This window comes from Haemaphysalis longicornis, unplaced genomic scaffold, assembly GCF_048455015.1.
Source record: "Haemaphysalis longicornis isolate Haplotype H1 unplaced genomic scaffold, Haemaphysalis longicornis Haplotype H1 scaffold_2, whole genome shotgun sequence".
Lineage (NCBI taxonomy): Eukaryota > Metazoa > Arthropoda > Arachnida > Ixodida > Ixodidae > Haemaphysalis > Haemaphysalis longicornis.
This window is the reverse complement of record NW_027526295.1, coordinates 75,451,877-75,468,964: the sequence shown is the minus strand read 5'-3', so window position 1 is coordinate 75,468,964 and position 17,088 is coordinate 75,451,877. Positions and strand designations below refer to the sequence as shown.

Sequence of the window (17,088 nt, the reverse complement as noted above, 5' to 3'; positions counted from 1 at the left end):
TGTAACACTCCTTTTATTCTGCTGAGTAACTGAGGACTAATTTTGACATCCCCATAGCCCAAAAATATGAACGCGTGCTCTACTGCGAATGACTTTGAAGCCAGGCCCTCCAATGCTACAATTGTTTTCAGAGATTATTGATTTCTTTTTAGTATAGAGCCTTCCCCCCTCAACTTTGAAGCATTGTTTTTGCAATTAAGGCTGGCTGGGCATCTCGTAGGGCAGTATGTGGAAACAGCACGACATGTAAACAATGTTATAAGATGTTCTGCTTTCGAAAACGGAATTTCCAAGCTTGTACCTATTTAGACACAGAGAAGCGATCAAAACAGCACAAGTGCATGTGGAAAACTTAACGCCACAAGCAGCATGCAGAGATCCAACTGCAACCAATCCGTTCGACAGTCCGTTACCATTTGTTTCTCTCTAACTCATTCTTCCTGAGGAATAAACACAGAAGCGTTTATTTCGGAAACACTCTACACTCTTATTACAGTTTAAATCCCTAAATAAACCGTTTTATTATGTTGCTAACACGCTTAAAAAATTGCCACTGCAACTGGACAGTTCCCGGAGCATTCACTTCCAGAAGAAGCATCTCTGGGCAGGCTTCATTTTCTTGCCGTCCGCACAATTGTAAGCATCTGCGAACTCTGGCATATTCATCAAGGGCACGTTCACCCTGCAAACATGAGCATAAAAAGAGCCGAGTAACATTTCCTGGAGGAATGCAAGGTTGCTGGGCTACAACATGTCACAATCCCTACTGGGAGAAAGTCCGCCCGCCATAATAGCTTTTTGTTGGCACTCAAAGTTCCCTAAAAACGCCACAGCAGCTTATTCACCCTGAATACCTAAAAACAAACCAAATGCCCTGTACACGTTGCCATATCATAGCTAACCTGCGCGCCTGAGTCCTTTTATTTTTCAAATCTTCCTCTTGCATCCTGGCGAGTTTGGCTGACCTCAGAACAGGTGACGAACCACTTCGCGTTGGTCAATTTGGCCCAGGGCATGTTCCTTCTCAATACACCTGAGCAAGTAACTAATTCCTCCTGATTTTTATGTTCCTTTTCTTCTGAAAATGACTGTATAGAGACCTCTATTCTTGCACGTATCAGTATATTTAGAAATAATTTAACTAGCCGTTATCTGCATATCTAGCCTCTGTTACTGTCCTTTCTTTCATGTTCATGGGGGAAAATTTGTGCCATAAACAGTCCAGCGTGCATTTGCACGCTGTGAATCACAAAATGAACTAGGCGACTTACCGAAGTATTCTTTGCCCCAATCGCGAAAATGAAATGTCAGAGTGGCGCAGCGGTGGTTCCAAAATTGCCGACAGGCCAAAAAGAATAAAACAAATGAAAGCAAATCGGCGGCATTTGGGTCGGGGATTCGAACACAGGAATCTAAACTGATGCACTTAACAGGTGTCGGCTTTTACTTATAAGCGCAAGGCACAAACGCGTAGTGCTGCCTACAAGTGTAGTCCAGCATGTTATCTACACACATCAAAAAGATCGTTTACGCTTACAGCATATATGCAAGGTTTCAGGGGGGAATTTGAAGAAAAGGATAGATACGGGGAGAGTGGTGCAACAGAAAACACCCAATGGCGACGTTTTTGATGCGACACAATTGCATCTGAGGAGGCATACAGGAATAATTTGGGTGTGCTAACTGCACCCCAAGCCAAAAACGTCTGGTTTAATAGCCCGTATGTGCCTATAACATTGTGAATGACCAAGCCGAACGGTCATAAAAAAAGTTGCAGGTGACATCTACCTTTGGGTCTTAAGATGTAAGAGGCGATAGCGTTCGACTGCCAGGGAGCATTTTCAACCGCAGTTTCTGTATTTGCGATCTAATCTTCATGAGCACTGAAGGTAAGCGAAGAGAGAAAGACTAGCAGAGAGGGTTTCTAATCCCTGTGTCCCATGATAGACAAAGGCCCTCTGCGCTTCCGTGGCTTGAGATGTTAGCGTCAAAGATTGCGGCTGCGGAGTGTTGGTCAGTTTGATTGAGAAAGTGACAATGTCAGTGCCTCATAGTGTTTACGGTCTGATGTGCATGCAGGACTGCACCTTTTCACTTTTGCGAAGACAGAGCGGTACAGAAAGAGATGTCTGCTACAGAAGAAATTGCTGGAGTTTAGGAAAAGAGAGAAACCCATAGTATGAAGCTCGAGGGTGGAAACTTCAGGGCGCCGTATGCAGCAGCTTGCTCCCTTGCCCTCTTGTCAAATTGGGCGTATTTTGAGGTAACGAGCTGATAAAAGCTGCCTCCATGCCTCGATAGACGTGGAATACGTAATGTTTGACCATACATACGTTATACGTACTCCTTTGACGATACATTTGCACATGGCAAGGTTTGGAGGAAGAAAGTAGATGTTCCCCCTATTTTAGAAGAGTTTTAAGATAAGGCGTGATGTTCCTACCGAACATCATCGCCAACACATTTGTAGATGCTTGTGTTGGTTTATCCTCTACAGAGTTTGCGATTCTTCGGCGTTGAGACCCAGTGGAAGCAAGGGGGAAATTTTGGTTCTTAGTTGTAGGATGAGGAAACGTTCATGCCGCTTTTCTTGGAGGGGAGTGCAATAGTCGTGGTCGCCAGGAGCACGGTATGTGGGTTTGCGTTCCCCTTGGTCGGTGTGTCTTTCTATGCCAGGGTCTTGTGTCCGCGTGTCCAGGAGACAACTTTTTGAATTGTGTAAGTGAGTATCTTACCGAAACATTTAGGCGTATTCTGCTGGCACAAAACACTTCAATGAACTTTGGGAGTCTGTAATGTGGTTTAAGCTTCCATTCGATACTTCCGCTTGTCGAATTGCCAAGAAGATGTCTCCAACTTCCGTATCTTTGTTCCATTTACGTAGAACGGCCGTGTACGTAGAAGGCCTAAGTAGGCAACTACGAGTACTACTGCCTAGTAGTAATTTTGTATATGCTGGAGTCGGTGTATATTGTGGTCTCATTATTTTGGACCTTTCCTCAAATGAACTTGCTCCTGCCATATCGGGTGCTCTTGTGTAGGTTTGAACTCCTGTGTTTGATAGAAGAGAGCTATTACGCTGATTCGGGGACATTTTGATGCTGGGACATTATTATTAGCTGGATCGGGGACATATCTGTCATGGCGCGCCGTCGCGTCTTTTCAGAAGTGTAGCCCGTCCCGATGTTCTTTTCCCATTTCCTGACTTGGTGCTAGGAAAGTGGTTTCTGTGATTTCTTCAAAAGCGTTATGAAGACAACATTTGAGAGCCTATTCATCGTCATCATCATCGACATCATTTTTCAGTTGACTACAGAAGGAAGGCCTCTCCCATTGACCTTGACCGCTCTAGTCCGGCGCTGCCTGAGTCATGGTTTCTCCCCGAATAAAGTTATTTCATAGCTTCATTGAGTACAAGGGCTTCCTTTCTTCTAGGTACCGTCCAATAGCGGTTCATTTTGTTCCTCTCGTCGTCCACCTATTGTCAGTTCGTCTCACGGTCACAATTACGAGTTTAGGACTACCTTATATGCGGTCCTCATGATGCTGTTAGTTTGATTTTCTCCCGTGCGGGTAAATTTGTGCTACGGTATAGCTCTATAATATCCGGTTTATGATCAGTGCCTGTATGGGTCTTAGTTTTTCTTTTTTTCTATCCTGCTGTTTTCTACGATAGCAGATTTATGATGTGGCCAGTTAAAGGTTTTCTCAATCTTTTTGGCGATTGTGAATTCAGCTCTGCTGCCTTACTCTAGAGCCACGCCGAGCATTCATACTAGACTCTTCTCTGGGAGGACAACCTTACCTCGTTTAGGCTGATTTTTAACGTTGCCGCGTGGAAGCCTCCCTCGTTTTCAAAACGAAGCTTGCGCAGAAAACACAACCACGGGAAATTGAAAAGTACTTTGAAATTTTCCCATGATTAGATATTATAAATACTGGGATTCGTAGCTTATCCCTCCATCAAGTCATTGGCTGACCCATGTTGTGTTTACTGTTTATTGCCGTGGCAGAACGGGGAAATTTAAATGGGAAAACGGAGGAAATTTGGAAAGAAATGGCGGACTTATCTTGCACTCGATATATGTGTCTGCATATGTTTAGCAGAGGCCTTCGCCCTACAGTCACCACAACCAGGCTGATAATGATGATGATGACTGGATTTAGGTTTACTTCGTTTATTCTTGTAATCAAGGCCTTCCTTGATATCCGAGAGACTGGCGTTGATTCTTTGTCCCTATTTTAGTTGAGTGACCCAATGTTTTTGCCGGTACCAGTAGGGTGGGAAACACAACCGGGTGACTGGGTGGTTAAGGCATTGCGCTACTGAGGAAAAGGACGCGGCCTCAATTCCCGGCCACGCAGCCGACACTCTGAATTCGTTGTTCCATGCGGAGTTTCTTGTAAATTAGCAACAAGAAAGAACGCAGCCCTTCCGTAGGCAGTGCAAGAACCCATTTTTCCGGCACAGGAAACCGTAAGACAAGTAAAATTCACTACCTAACGCGTATTACCATGAAAGTGGCCTTTCAAATCTGCTCTAATTAGAGTTATGTTATACAAGACCGTGCCTAAATCGTGAAAGCTTAATACAGTTCTTAAAAGAAAACATAACGCCTGAATATTGTTGATTTCCCTACGTGCCCACATATGTCGCCGAGTATTTGGTGAAAGAAATGAAACTGATTGTTTTGACCACCGGCAGCCTTCTGGAAGTGACAAGAGGTGTCAAAATAGAAAGGTTCATGTTACTGTTATTCAAGGCGTCACACAAAACCTCAGATACATCGTTGGTAGGTGTGAGGTGAATCCATTTCTCTCTGCCCGCGACAAATTATTAAGGAAGAAAAAGAATGTAAACTCGACAACAAAGTAAGATACTGAGGCAAGAAGAAACATGGTGACAGTCCCGTCACTCGTATTGAGTGCAGCTGTCTTCTTTTCCCTTCTTATGCAACGAACCATATTGAGTAAACAAGCCACTCGACAAGCGACCAAGACAGGTCTCCTACATACTATCCTTGGTGGTGTACGGCGCCCTTCGCTTTAGTGCAATGACGGTAGGTGCGCTTCAAAATTTTATGTCAGTGTGTTAAGTTACCCTGGCACCAACTGGCATGTAAACATCTTGAGGATTTTGAAGTACCGAGAGTCAGCACCGCTTTTGTTCAGAAGCGCTACTCCGCCCCAACAAGGAGGGTATTATCCTTCCGTCCTTAGTTTCCTCGGTTTGCGTGCTTCCTCTCCAACTCCATATTACGAAGGCTTCATTTATTTTTATCTTGGATAAGTTCTACAAGGAAGTAGATAAAGTCGCCCGCCGGAATACAAAATTTTGCAACGGTAAAACACACCAGTTGAACGATAATTACGTTTCTGGTATTACGGTGAGCAAGGTGCAAGCACATCAAAATATTCTCTACGTCAAATTACTCTTTATGACAGGTACATTGGCCTCGCGTTACAGAAACTATTTTATCACAACTAATTTTCCAAAGAATTTTCGTACTAACACATGTATAGTCTTGTAAATGGTAATCATTACACAGCCAAAGCACAGCGCAAGCCTACATCGCAAATACCAAACCCTCATGCTTTTCTTAAATATTAGAGGGAACTATGAAGACTTTTCCTCATTCAACTCTGTATGTGCGTTCTTTGGACAACATGAGTGACATTATTTGCAGAAATTAAAATTAAAAACAAGAAATTATCTAATGTTGTAGCTGAATTTCCAAACTGACGTTTTTGGCCCTTAACGCGCCGAAGCTACAGGTGAGCTATCATGCGCGCCGTAGTGCAGGGCTCCGGATCATTAGTTTCGATCACCTAGGGGTGTTTAATATGCAGAATGAATGACTGAATGAATTTATTGCAGAGAGAAGGCTATAAAGCCCTATGGGTAGGGAATGGGAAAGCGGATTGGGAAAGGCAACACTAACTTGTTGTAGTACATCTACGTAATGTTCACGCCTCACTGCAGCTATCACTGTAGCTGTGTCTCAAGGTCCGGTTGAAGCAAAGCACACACACTGGCCTTCCCCTGAGGGGAGGGGGTGTCCGGCATAGTTCTTGATGACACATTACCGTTGGTGGGGCAAGATGGATGCGCACCAGTGTTCATTTGTGACTGGTGAACTTCAACATGTGGTCGGTCAGCCATTAAACCGTCTTATAGAGACCATTTTTTAGGGCAAAGTCTGTGATTTTTTCTAAGATTTCGGGGTTGTCCCGAACATATTCGACATGCTCTAACGCCGACTTCGGAACCGTGGCGCTTGTGACCAACTGCGCACGACCGTCTGAAAAGGCTGCACATGACCAAATAAGGTGGAACAAGTTGGGTGTTTCGTTGCTGCCGCAGTGGGGGCACCTGAGTAAGGAGGGACGCCTTGCGTTCGTCCACTTCGAAATCGCATCAGGGGTATTGGCCGAGTTGGCATAAACTTTGCTGGCGAAGACGTCTCCTGTTCTAGGAAGGGTCTTTAGTGGTGCGAGGAAACCAGGTGGTGAGGCCTCGGCTAGCCGGTGGCGGCTGAGGGCTCTAGCTTGACGAAGTTTTTGTCGCCAGTGTTCTTCAGATCTGTTCGGTGGGTCAGATTGTGCTGAAGTGGTGTCGAGAACCGTGGGAGGATTTAGTAGACACTCCCGGGCAGCCTTGTGCGCCGTTCGGCATAAAAATTAAATCTATGTTTGGACGGAAGCCCGTCTGGTCGAGGTGGGTCATGATACAACAGGGTATAAAAACAACGACCGACATATATTTCGTAAAACAAAAGGCTATTCGGTTCCCACAGGACACCCGTGCTCACAATTATTCATTGTGAACAAGGCTCCCGTGTGAGAGTCGAAACGTCTTTTATTTCATGGCATATATTTTTGGCCGGTGTTTTTATTACCCTTTGTACCATGCACCAAAATCCCGACCCATGAGCGTCGTTGCTTTTTGCCTGAATCATAAAAACGGCCGCCGCGGCCGGGAACCAAACCCGCGTTCTTGGGCCCAGAAAAACGCCTTAGCTACTAAGCTACCGCACTGCCTGTAAAGCTCACGTTTGCGTTTTGAACTAGAACTCACGAAGCGGTTATAGATAGGGCGCCCTTTATGCATTTTAATGCTTGCTTTCATCTAGAGTTGTGCATCTTCTAGATTAGCAAAGGAACACAGCAGCATGTACTCCGCCGCCCCCCCCCCTACCCCCCCCGATCACAGCAAAAAACCGGAGTCGTGGTCTATTACTCTGGTGTACTCAACTGCAGGATCGGCGATCCATATCGCAAGCCACGATATAGTGAACTAGAATACTTGGGTAGTGGAAAAAGTGCCGCCTTCTTCCCATAGCGCCCTTGAAGGCGAACACGTTAACCGCCGTGCGTGGCGCTGGTGTGCCCGCCCGAGGAGATCTCGAGGCGGCGCGCCTTGCCGCTATGCTGCTGCTAAGTGGTCCACGCTCGGTTTTGATGTTTCTTAAGCCGCTGTACATGATATTTTTGTTTGTCTAATTTGCAAGAGCAGCCTAGCTTGCACTACGGTGATCTTTAAATGTTCTTGTTTCTTTTTTTGTTTGTAATTTAGAGAGGACATATATGCTTGCGGCGGTCTCATATTTCCGAAGGGCCATGGCCCATGCGGTTTGAAAGAATAGTGCAATAGCGTGTTGTGGGATTATACCCCTAATACATTTATGTGATTGCTACAAAGATTTCATATTTGCGATTTGTTTTACCCTGCTTTTATTTGTTGAATTCCTAACTTTTTCATAATATCTTGCGTCTGCAAGACGTGGGCACCATTTTAATGAACTTGTGCATTCGTAATATGGTAATTGTTTTATGTTAATGAATTGCCAGCGTACCACTGAACTACAGTTATAAAATGATCCCTTTATAAATTGCACCATGTGGTGCTTTTCTGAGAATTACAGTTTTAAATGTTGATCGTTCTCGCTGCCCTGAGCGAAGTTATTAAAAGCATATCGCGTGTATTGTGTGGATTAGTGCACTGAAATGACCCGGGCAAGGTGGGACGCATTTTCTCGGAACCGAGCGGGGCACGGCCTTCAACAATTTTTTTTCGTGTCGTGCTGGCCCGGGCGCATGCATGCAGTGTCTGAAGCCCGGCAGTCATGCGCCGCAAATTCGGGATTGTTGATACCAAAACGTTAGCTCATTGAATTAGGTGAAATGAAAAAAAAATCGAAGCGCCAATTCACTGGAGCTCTGTTAAAAATATATTTCGTCAATATTCTCCAAAATTCCTTTTTCTGTGCCCGGATATATATTTACAAAAGCTCGGTACAAGTTTAAAAATTAGATGTCCAATATACTCGATCTATGGTTACGTTATCAGGTTGAACAGGCCAAATTTTTTCGGACTCATGTTTGTAGTCTTTCGAACGCGGGCTGATATTTCAAAACAGTCCGACGTGCTCAAATTTATTTTATTAAATTTTGCCTTGTACGGGCGGTGCTCGAGCTTATATTTAAAAATTGGTCGGGTTCGGGCCGGGCCTAGGAATTGTGGCTTGCGCAGTGCTCTTGCGTGATCAAAAAAAAAACGGAAATGTGCGTAAGTCGACCTGTCTAACGCACCATGCTGTTTCCGTGGCTGATAAAATGCGACAGAAACATTAGCAAACAATGAAGAAACAGTATCCAGACGCTAGCCTCGATCACTAAAGCACGACACACGCGGTCTGCTTGGTTCGCCAAATGGGCTGAAAAAACGAACAAATAGTACATGCGCACGGCATAGCTGTACTTTTCCCATAAGAACCTTGCTACCTTACTAATACCATTCGCAAAGCTATTGCAACGCGCATTCGCCGCACCAGGGATGAATATACACTGCAATAGAACTGACGCCCCTCGAATACAGTCGAAAATGAAGGCTGCGGGTTGCGTTATTTATTTGCTTCCGTTCTCCGTTGTTTTGGATGTTTTCTCACACGCGCTGCGTTTGCGAGCATTACCCGGACTCGTTTCGCGTTGCTCGCGCGCTCCCGTGAGTTGACGCTTTCGTGTGGTACTGATTCGTACCTGTTCTTGCTTCAAGCGCACCGAGCTTCTATTTCGCACTTGCATTTCGACTCACATGTGGTTTCGGTTTTGCTTTTCCCTTCGTGTTCCTATAGTCTGCTATAGTTAAGCGCTCCACACTTTCGTTGGACATGCGTGGTTGAGCGCACACATGTGGTAATTATTCACAGTATGGAAAGCGAACAATAAACAGATGACACAATGACATTATCTTCCCACTATTGAGTCGGTGCACATGATCTTTACAGAAAAACAACACCGCTAGCAGCTGCACATGATATGGGTTTGGGAAATTGTAAAAGGAGCCTCGCAGGAACCACAATTGTTTCAATGTTCCTGGTTCTTTGTTTTAATTGTTTGTAACGTGGATGTAAATAATTAAATGTAAATAAGGTATAATTATTTTATGTTTATCGGTGTACAGTGTGCGAAAGAGTATGCAGTTTTAAAATGACCGCGCAGTAAAATGATACTGTGTGGCTTGGTGCTTTTCTGAGAATTGCGGTCACGAATCCTGTATTTGCACGCTTTCCGTTGACACGACTGAAGTTTTAAGACATCTGTCATGTGGGCTTAGTGGGTACAATTTGTAAAAAAAACAACGTAAATGTTTGCGCATGCACGACGCTGTTTGCTCGGTATGCAGAACTTGATAGAAAATCAGCAAAAAATGAAGAAAAAAAGCCGAAACATTGACCCTAAGCAGAAAGCTTTAGGCACCCCGCTCATTCCTCAGTTGACACAACACCCCCGCACGGGGCACCTTGAGTAATCTTGGTGACGGTACTGGCGATACCGCGGACCCCGAGCCCCCCAACATAAGCTGTGCCCTACCGTGGTGATGTGTTTTTAAGGTGAAGGGTAGAAACCTTTAACGGTGGCCGTCGGAGCCTTGGTCAAGCTCCGGCCGATGGGCTCCCTGCCTGTCTACCAGGCAGGGAGCTCCGGGACCTCTTTGACTACCAGGGTAAGGTCAAAGGAGAAAGTACCCCCGTCTCCCTGCTTTCCAATGTATCACATGGCATTTTCCAAACCCCCCCCAAAACGTGATCGGCCCCCGAAAAGGGGCCGCACCGAAGTTTCTTTTCCTCCTTTGCAAGCGATCTCTTCACCAAAGCCTGATAATTTCTCGCGGTTTTTGATCATGGAATCTGTTGACAAGGCAAAGCCCATCACTTCCCAGTCAGTGTTTCTAATATCCAAGTTTCTTGAAAGCCTTATCGGAAAGTCGTACAAGGCTAAGAAACTCACAACGGGAGAAGTTTTGATAGAAGTAGAGAACAAACAACAATCCTCCAACCTCCTCAAGCAAACACGCATGGTAGATGTTGACATCAAGATCACGCCCCATCGCAGCCTCAATAGCTGCCAGGGCGTGATCTCTGATCGGGATCTAATGAATGAGACTGAAGCAGATCTGCTCGAGGGCCTCCGAGATCAGGGCGTGACAGCGGTGAGGCGAATCACCATACGTCGAAATGATGAAATAATTCCAACAAAGCACATAATCTTGACACTTGACCGCTCTAACCTTCCTGAGTCGGTCAACGCAGGTTTCTTGAGATGTCCAATCCGACCCTACGTGCCGAACCCACGCCGCTGTTTCAAGTGTCAGCGGTTTGGGCACGGCACAACCTCTTGTCGTGGTAAATTGACGTGCGCAAAATGTTCAGCACATGATCATCTAACAGACAATTGTAAATCCGAGAACTTCACCTGTGCGAACTGTCAGGGACCACACGCTGCCTATTCTAGGAGCTGTGAAAAGTTCAAACAGGAAAAACAGATAATTGCCTTGAAAGTCAACGAAAACATCACCTTCCCAGAGGCGCGGAAGAGGTTCGCCTCTTTCCCTCTGGGGAGGTACGCCGACGCAGCTCGCCGGGGGGCGGAGCGGCGTCTTGTTTCGGCGGGGACCCAGTACCGAGAGTCGGACTTGGTCCCGCCCCCGCCCCCCCCTGGGTTGCCTCTGGTAGCCCAACCCGCCACCACGCCGCTTGCTCAGGCAGCAGCGGTTGTGGTGGCAACCTCTTCTCTCGGGGCCGGTGCCGCTCCCGTCCGTGCCTCCCCATCCTCCAGTGCGTTGGAGTGTGCCATGGACACCACGAGCCCCGCACCGGCTCCCACCGCCACCGCACCGCCCGTGCCACTTCTGGTGCCGCCGACACCACCGGCGGTGGCGGGTCAAACGAAGGGCCCCCGAAGGGGGGCCAAGTCCGGGGGGCCCGGTTCCACGGGCACACCCAGGACATCGGACGACGAGATGGACGTCGTGCCGTTCTTGCCTGCAACGCAGCGCAAGGAGCGGCCTCCGACGTCCAAACCTACAGATAGGCCGCCCAAAAAGCCCAATCCAAGAGTCACAGCCCCGAAAGACGACACATAAACATACACACTCCAGTAGCTCTCACACTAAATAATGGGAAGAGAAAATATTGTACAATGGAACTGCAGAGGCCTTCTGAATAATCTTGACGACGTGTATGAGATTCTGCATACCAATCAGCCAAGTGTAATGTGTGTTCAGGAAACACATTTGAATTCTAAACAATCAAATTTCTTGAATAGTTACCTGGTATACAGGAAAGACAGGGATGGCTGCACACACTCTTCTGGCGGTGTGGCCATAATCGTCCGGAAATCCTTAGCATGCCACCCTGTCACCTTGAACACTATCCTTGAGGCTGTAGCAATACGCTTAATAATATTTAATAGGTTGATAACGGTATGCTCCATATACATTCCTCCTGATGTTACACTTTTGAGTTCTGACTTCGAGGCGCTGGTTGACCAGCTGCCCGAACCATACATTCTAACAGGCGACCTTAATGCTCACAATTCTCTTTGGGGCTCTTCTCGTACGGATGCCCGAGGTCGCCTGATAGAGAGGTTTCTTACATCCTCTGGAGCATGCCTTTTCAACAATAAACAGCCTACATACCATAACATAGGTCACAACACATACTCATGTCTTGACTTGGCTATTGGCTCCGCAGTTCTCTTTCCTCTTCTCGAGTGGGGTGTGGGCACGGACCCATATGGCAGTGACCATTTCCCCACTTCATTAACGTATATAGGTAAAGGCCCGAGCAGTCCATCTTCCCATAATAGGTTCAATGAAGCACGAGCTAACTGGAACACATTTACAGAGACATCCAAACTACACCACACATCCATAGGACACCTACACGTTGAAGAAGCTACCCAACTCCTCACGGCGCACATCCTCGACGCCGCCGAAAAGTCCATTCCCCACGCCTCTGTTGCCCCGCGCAACCAGCGGAGGCCGTGGTGGAATGAGGACTGTAGGCGGGCGCGAGAGGCCCAGAACAAGGCGTGGGGTATCCTTCGCCGGTACCCCACGTCGAGTAACCTCCTCTTGTTCAAACGGGCCAAGGCGTTAGGAAAACGTGTGCGCCGTGAGGCAAAACGAGAGAGTTGGCGTACATTCATAACATCAATTAACTCCTACACAGACACACGGAAAGTATGGACACGAATACGCAAACTCAAGGGACATCAAACACACAGCCTGCCTCTGGTCAGTACAACAGGGGACACACTCGAACACCAGGCTCACACACTCGCACAACACTTCCAACACGTTTCTAGTGCAGCACACTACACAAACACATTCATGAAACACAAACTCGTGGCCGAAAAGAAACCTTTACATGACAATGACAGGTCAGCCACCTCTTATAACTCCGAGTTCACGCTTCATGAGCTGAGGGGTGCTCTGAGCACGTGTAAACCCTCAGCTCCAGGCCCAGACAACATTACATATACAATGATACAGAACTTACACACAGACACTCTTGTAACACTTCTTCACCTTTTCAACAAGATATGGCTTTCGGGGCACATTCCAAAGTCTTGGAGGGATGCCATAGTTGTAGCATTCTTGAAAGAAGGGAAGGACCCTTCTTCTCCCGCTAGCTATCGACCCATTGCCCTGACCAGCTGCCTGTGCAAGCTTCTCGAGAAGATGATAAACCGGAGGCTCGTGTACTTTTTGGAGTATAACGGCCTTCTCGAGAGCTGCCAGGCAGGCTTCAGGGCGGGGCGATCCACGAATGATCAACTTGTGGCACTAGAGTCGTATATTAAGGATGCCTTCGTGCATAAACAGTTCTGTTTAACTGTGTTTTTCGACCTAGAAAAGGCCTATGACACCGCGTGGCGTTATGGGATCCTTACTGACCTGAAGTCATTCGGTGTTTCTGGTAATATGTTTAACACCCTTGCTAGCTATTTGTCTGAGAGAACCTTTCGCGTCAGAGTTGGCTCTGCACTGTCAAAGGTACACGTGCAAGAAAATGGCGTGCCGCAAGGCGGAGTTCTAAGCTGCACTCTCTTCATAGTAAAAATGAACTCCCTTGGGAAGGCACTGCCGCCTACAATTTCTTACTCCATGTATGTAGATGACGTACAGATATCTTTTAAATCATGTAATATGTCCATCTGCGAACGTCAAGTCCAGCTCGGCGTCAAGAAGCTTGCCGGCTGGGCAGACAAGAATGGGTTTAAATTGAATCCTGCAAAAAGCTCCTGCGTTGTGTTCTCCAGGAAGCGCGGGGTCCATCCGGACCCAGACATTACTCTTAATGGCATGTCGCTTCCTGTGAACAAGGAGCACAAGTTCTTAGGTGTGGTGTTTGATCACAAACTCACATTCATTCCCCACATTAAGGAACTTAAAAATAAATGTCTCAAAACAATGAATATACTTAAGGTTCTCTCCCACCAATCCTATGGTTCCGACAAAGAACTCTTGCTTCGCTTGTATACTGCTTTGGTTGGGTCTCGTTTGGACTATGGCAGTGTGGTGTATGGGTCGGCGACTAAGACAGCCTTGCGAATTCTTGACCCAGTTCTACACCTGGGCCTTCGTCTTTCGTCGGGTGCTTTTCGCACTAGCCCTGCTGAGAGTCTTTATGTTGAGTGTAATAAGTGGAGCCTTGAGAACCAACGAACATACATGGACTTGCTTTATGCTTTTAAAATTTCATCGCTGAATAATCATCCTTTTTATCCTGTCTTTAACGACACATCCACATCTCTGCTCTTTGTAAATCGCCCATCCGTTCCTCTGCCCTTTTCACTTAGAGTGAAAGAGCGAGCCTCGGATCTCAGTGCTTTGTTTTTGGATGTGTACAGGTCATCCCTTTCAAACAGTTTACCGCCTTGGCAAGTTCGTCCTGTGTCGTGCGACCTTTCTTTTATGAAACTTGACAAAAATCGGGTACCGCAGGCTGCAATACTGCAGCACTTTCTGTCTCTGCAGTTTAAATACCCACTTGCAGAATTTTACAGTGACGCGTCTAAAACCTCCACTATGGTCTCCTGCGCTGCTCATGGTCCGAATTTCTGTGCAGCCAGAACCATGAGCGTCCACACGACAATTTTTTCAGCAGAGGCGTATGGGATTTTGCTGATTGTACGGCACATACTTGAAAATCAAATTCCAAAGTCTATCATCTACACAGATTCCTTGAGTGTTGTTCGCGCTCTGTCATCGCATACACCCCCGAAAAACCACATAGTTAATCTTGTATTTAACACTATCATGTCCGTGTATGCAAAGAAGCATAAGCTGGTCCTCTGCTGGGTCCCAGGACATGCAGGGATCGCTGGGAACGAGTTGGCAGACGAGAGGGCCGGTGCTGCTGCACTCAGGAACACTGTGGACATTACAACGGTACCCTACACAGACCTCAAGCCACACATCAGACAACACCTGCGCAGAACATGGCAAACACACTGGAATGAACAGACAGACAACAAACTACATGTAATAAAGCCACACTTGGGACGGTACACAGCTGACTCGCGCAACAGACACACGGACATCGCCTTGGGTAGGCTGCGGATAGGGCACACCCATGCGACGCACTCGTATCTGCTGACGGGATCGTCTAGACCCCAGTGCAGCAGGTGCGGAGATGCCCTATCCGTGGTGCACATACTAATCACATGCAAGGCACTTCACACAACACGTCACAAACACTTCAGAGAACTCTACAGACAACATATCCCACTACATCCATCGCTGTTTCTAGGTGACGATGCCATGTTTTCCGTGAAACGTGTGTTTGAGTACTTGTCAGACGTGAAGTTTTTAAACCTCATCTCCTATCACGCATAATCATATCTGGCCCTATACACCAGCCATCACCATTGCCGTTAATTGATTTTATTGTTCTTTTGGCTTTAGTAGCCACTATTTTATTATAGATACTTTTGTTTGGCGCTCTTTGCCCCAGCTGGCCTTGCGCCAAAAAACTCTAACCATCATCATCATCATCAGTTGACACAACACGATAGAAAAACCATCAAACAACAAAGAAAAAAGTATCCACACGCTAGCCTAGATTGAGCACGGCGTGCGCGGTCTGCTGGGTTGGCCAAATGTGATGAAAAAAGGAGCAAACAGTAAATACACAACGTAGGTACCTTTCCCATAAAAACCTTGGTACAGTAATAGCCTTCTCTACTATTTGGACACGAAAAAAGAACTGTAGCTCCTCGAAGACTGCCTGACGCACGCCTTCCCACCGCTTCCCGAGGCGAAAAAGCGCTCGGGCGGGGCACGCCACCGCCACCTTGTGGGGTTGACACTAAGTGCCTCACTCGGAGGCGGCCGCTTTTTCCACTACCCAAGTATTCTAGTTCACTATAACCACGATGCGTGATTGGAGTTTCCTTTTGTCAGCGTTCTTTAGTTCTAACTTGCCTCAGACATATACACTTAGATGCGCGACCACAACAACCTTTTCAACCTCAACTTCATTTCGTCTTTTCTGTTTGGCGTATCGCAAGTGCCCTTCTAAAAGACAAACAAGTGCATTAGTACAACACAAACATAAACAAGAACCCAATCAAGACCACGATACCTGTCTTCATGGAATGCCTTCACATCAGGGTTTGCTTGGGAAGCACTTGCACAGTAGCTCTGAAAAAATTGTAAAAACGTATTCATTTACCATGGAAAACCTCCTAGATGTATTATCAAAGGCGAAGTGTGACGGCACGTATCCTCGTCGGCGTCAACACACATGGCACCAAATGACCACCGCTGTACCGTAATTACCCTATTCTAACGCGCCCTCGATTCTAACGCGCACCCGATTTTCCAGGCAAAAAACCGAAAAACCGAAAAACCGAAAAACCGAAAAACCAAAAAACCAAAAAACTTGCACCTCCGATTGTTACGCGCAAGGAACTTTGTAAGCAAGAAAAACGAATGCGAGAGAAACGGGCGATTTATTTCCCGAAGTAATCTCACTCATCTCACTCCTCGTCGCTCTCCGAGAGCTCCTTGTCGCCTTCCGGTGACCGCAACATCTCGTCATCGCACCCGTCAAGCGCATTCGCGATGCCACACTTCTGAACGAACGTTCAACCATGTTCGATGGGATCGTGACCCACGCCTCGCACGCCCATCCAGCGAGCTTCGCCAGAGGCAAGCGCTTCAGCCAACCGCTCGTTGTGAACGCGTGGGAGCCGCTCGTAAGCCGCGGAAGCGGCACACCTTCGTTGCCGCTGCTGCCATTGCTGTTATCAAGCACGCAAGTGGAATAATTTGACGATTTGTGTGAACGCCGCGAGAAAAGCCAAGGCGCCTATATCCAAAAAATTGTTGCTAAAAGCTTTGGCGCCATCTTGAGATGGCGAAGGCGATGGGTGGAACGAAATTTCAGCTGTTTCGGCAGTTTCGGTTTCGCATCTGATTCTAAGGCGCATGCAATTTTTCGGCCCATTTTCGCGGGAAAAAGGTGCGCGTTAGAATCGGGTAAGTGCGGTAAACAGCGAGTAAATAAATAAAAACATACCCTAATTCGAAGTTGAACGCTTGTAGCAGGTGCCGCAGTGAAGTGACCTAACCAAACCACTAAACCAGAATTAGCACGATGCGTGCCCCGTGACAGGTAAACTCGTCGGGACGTGCCAGATAGCGCCATGCGGATAAAACTTCTCAGTCTTTGGAAGCGACAGCATGTTTTGCGGCCAGTCTGCTAGCCGGGTGGTATGCGTCAGAAGACGAAG

General features: G+C 46.9%; 1 protein-coding gene across 1 annotated transcript in view; it reads right to left on the bottom strand.

The window, feature by feature from the left end:
- Positions 1–510: 510 nt before the first annotated feature.
- The window catches only part of LOC144167192 (neprilysin-1-like), a 51,206-nt gene continuing 34,628 nt past the window's right edge, over positions 511–17,088 (bottom strand). The window contains exons 7-8 of the mRNA XM_077696540.1: positions 15,936–15,994; positions 511–682 (exon numbers count right to left, since the gene is read on the bottom strand). Of these exons, the coding sequence (XP_077552666.1) occupies positions 580–682; positions 15,936–15,994 (162 nt within the window). The 3' untranslated portion in view covers positions 511–579. The remainder of the gene's footprint in view (positions 683–15,935; positions 15,995–17,088) is intronic.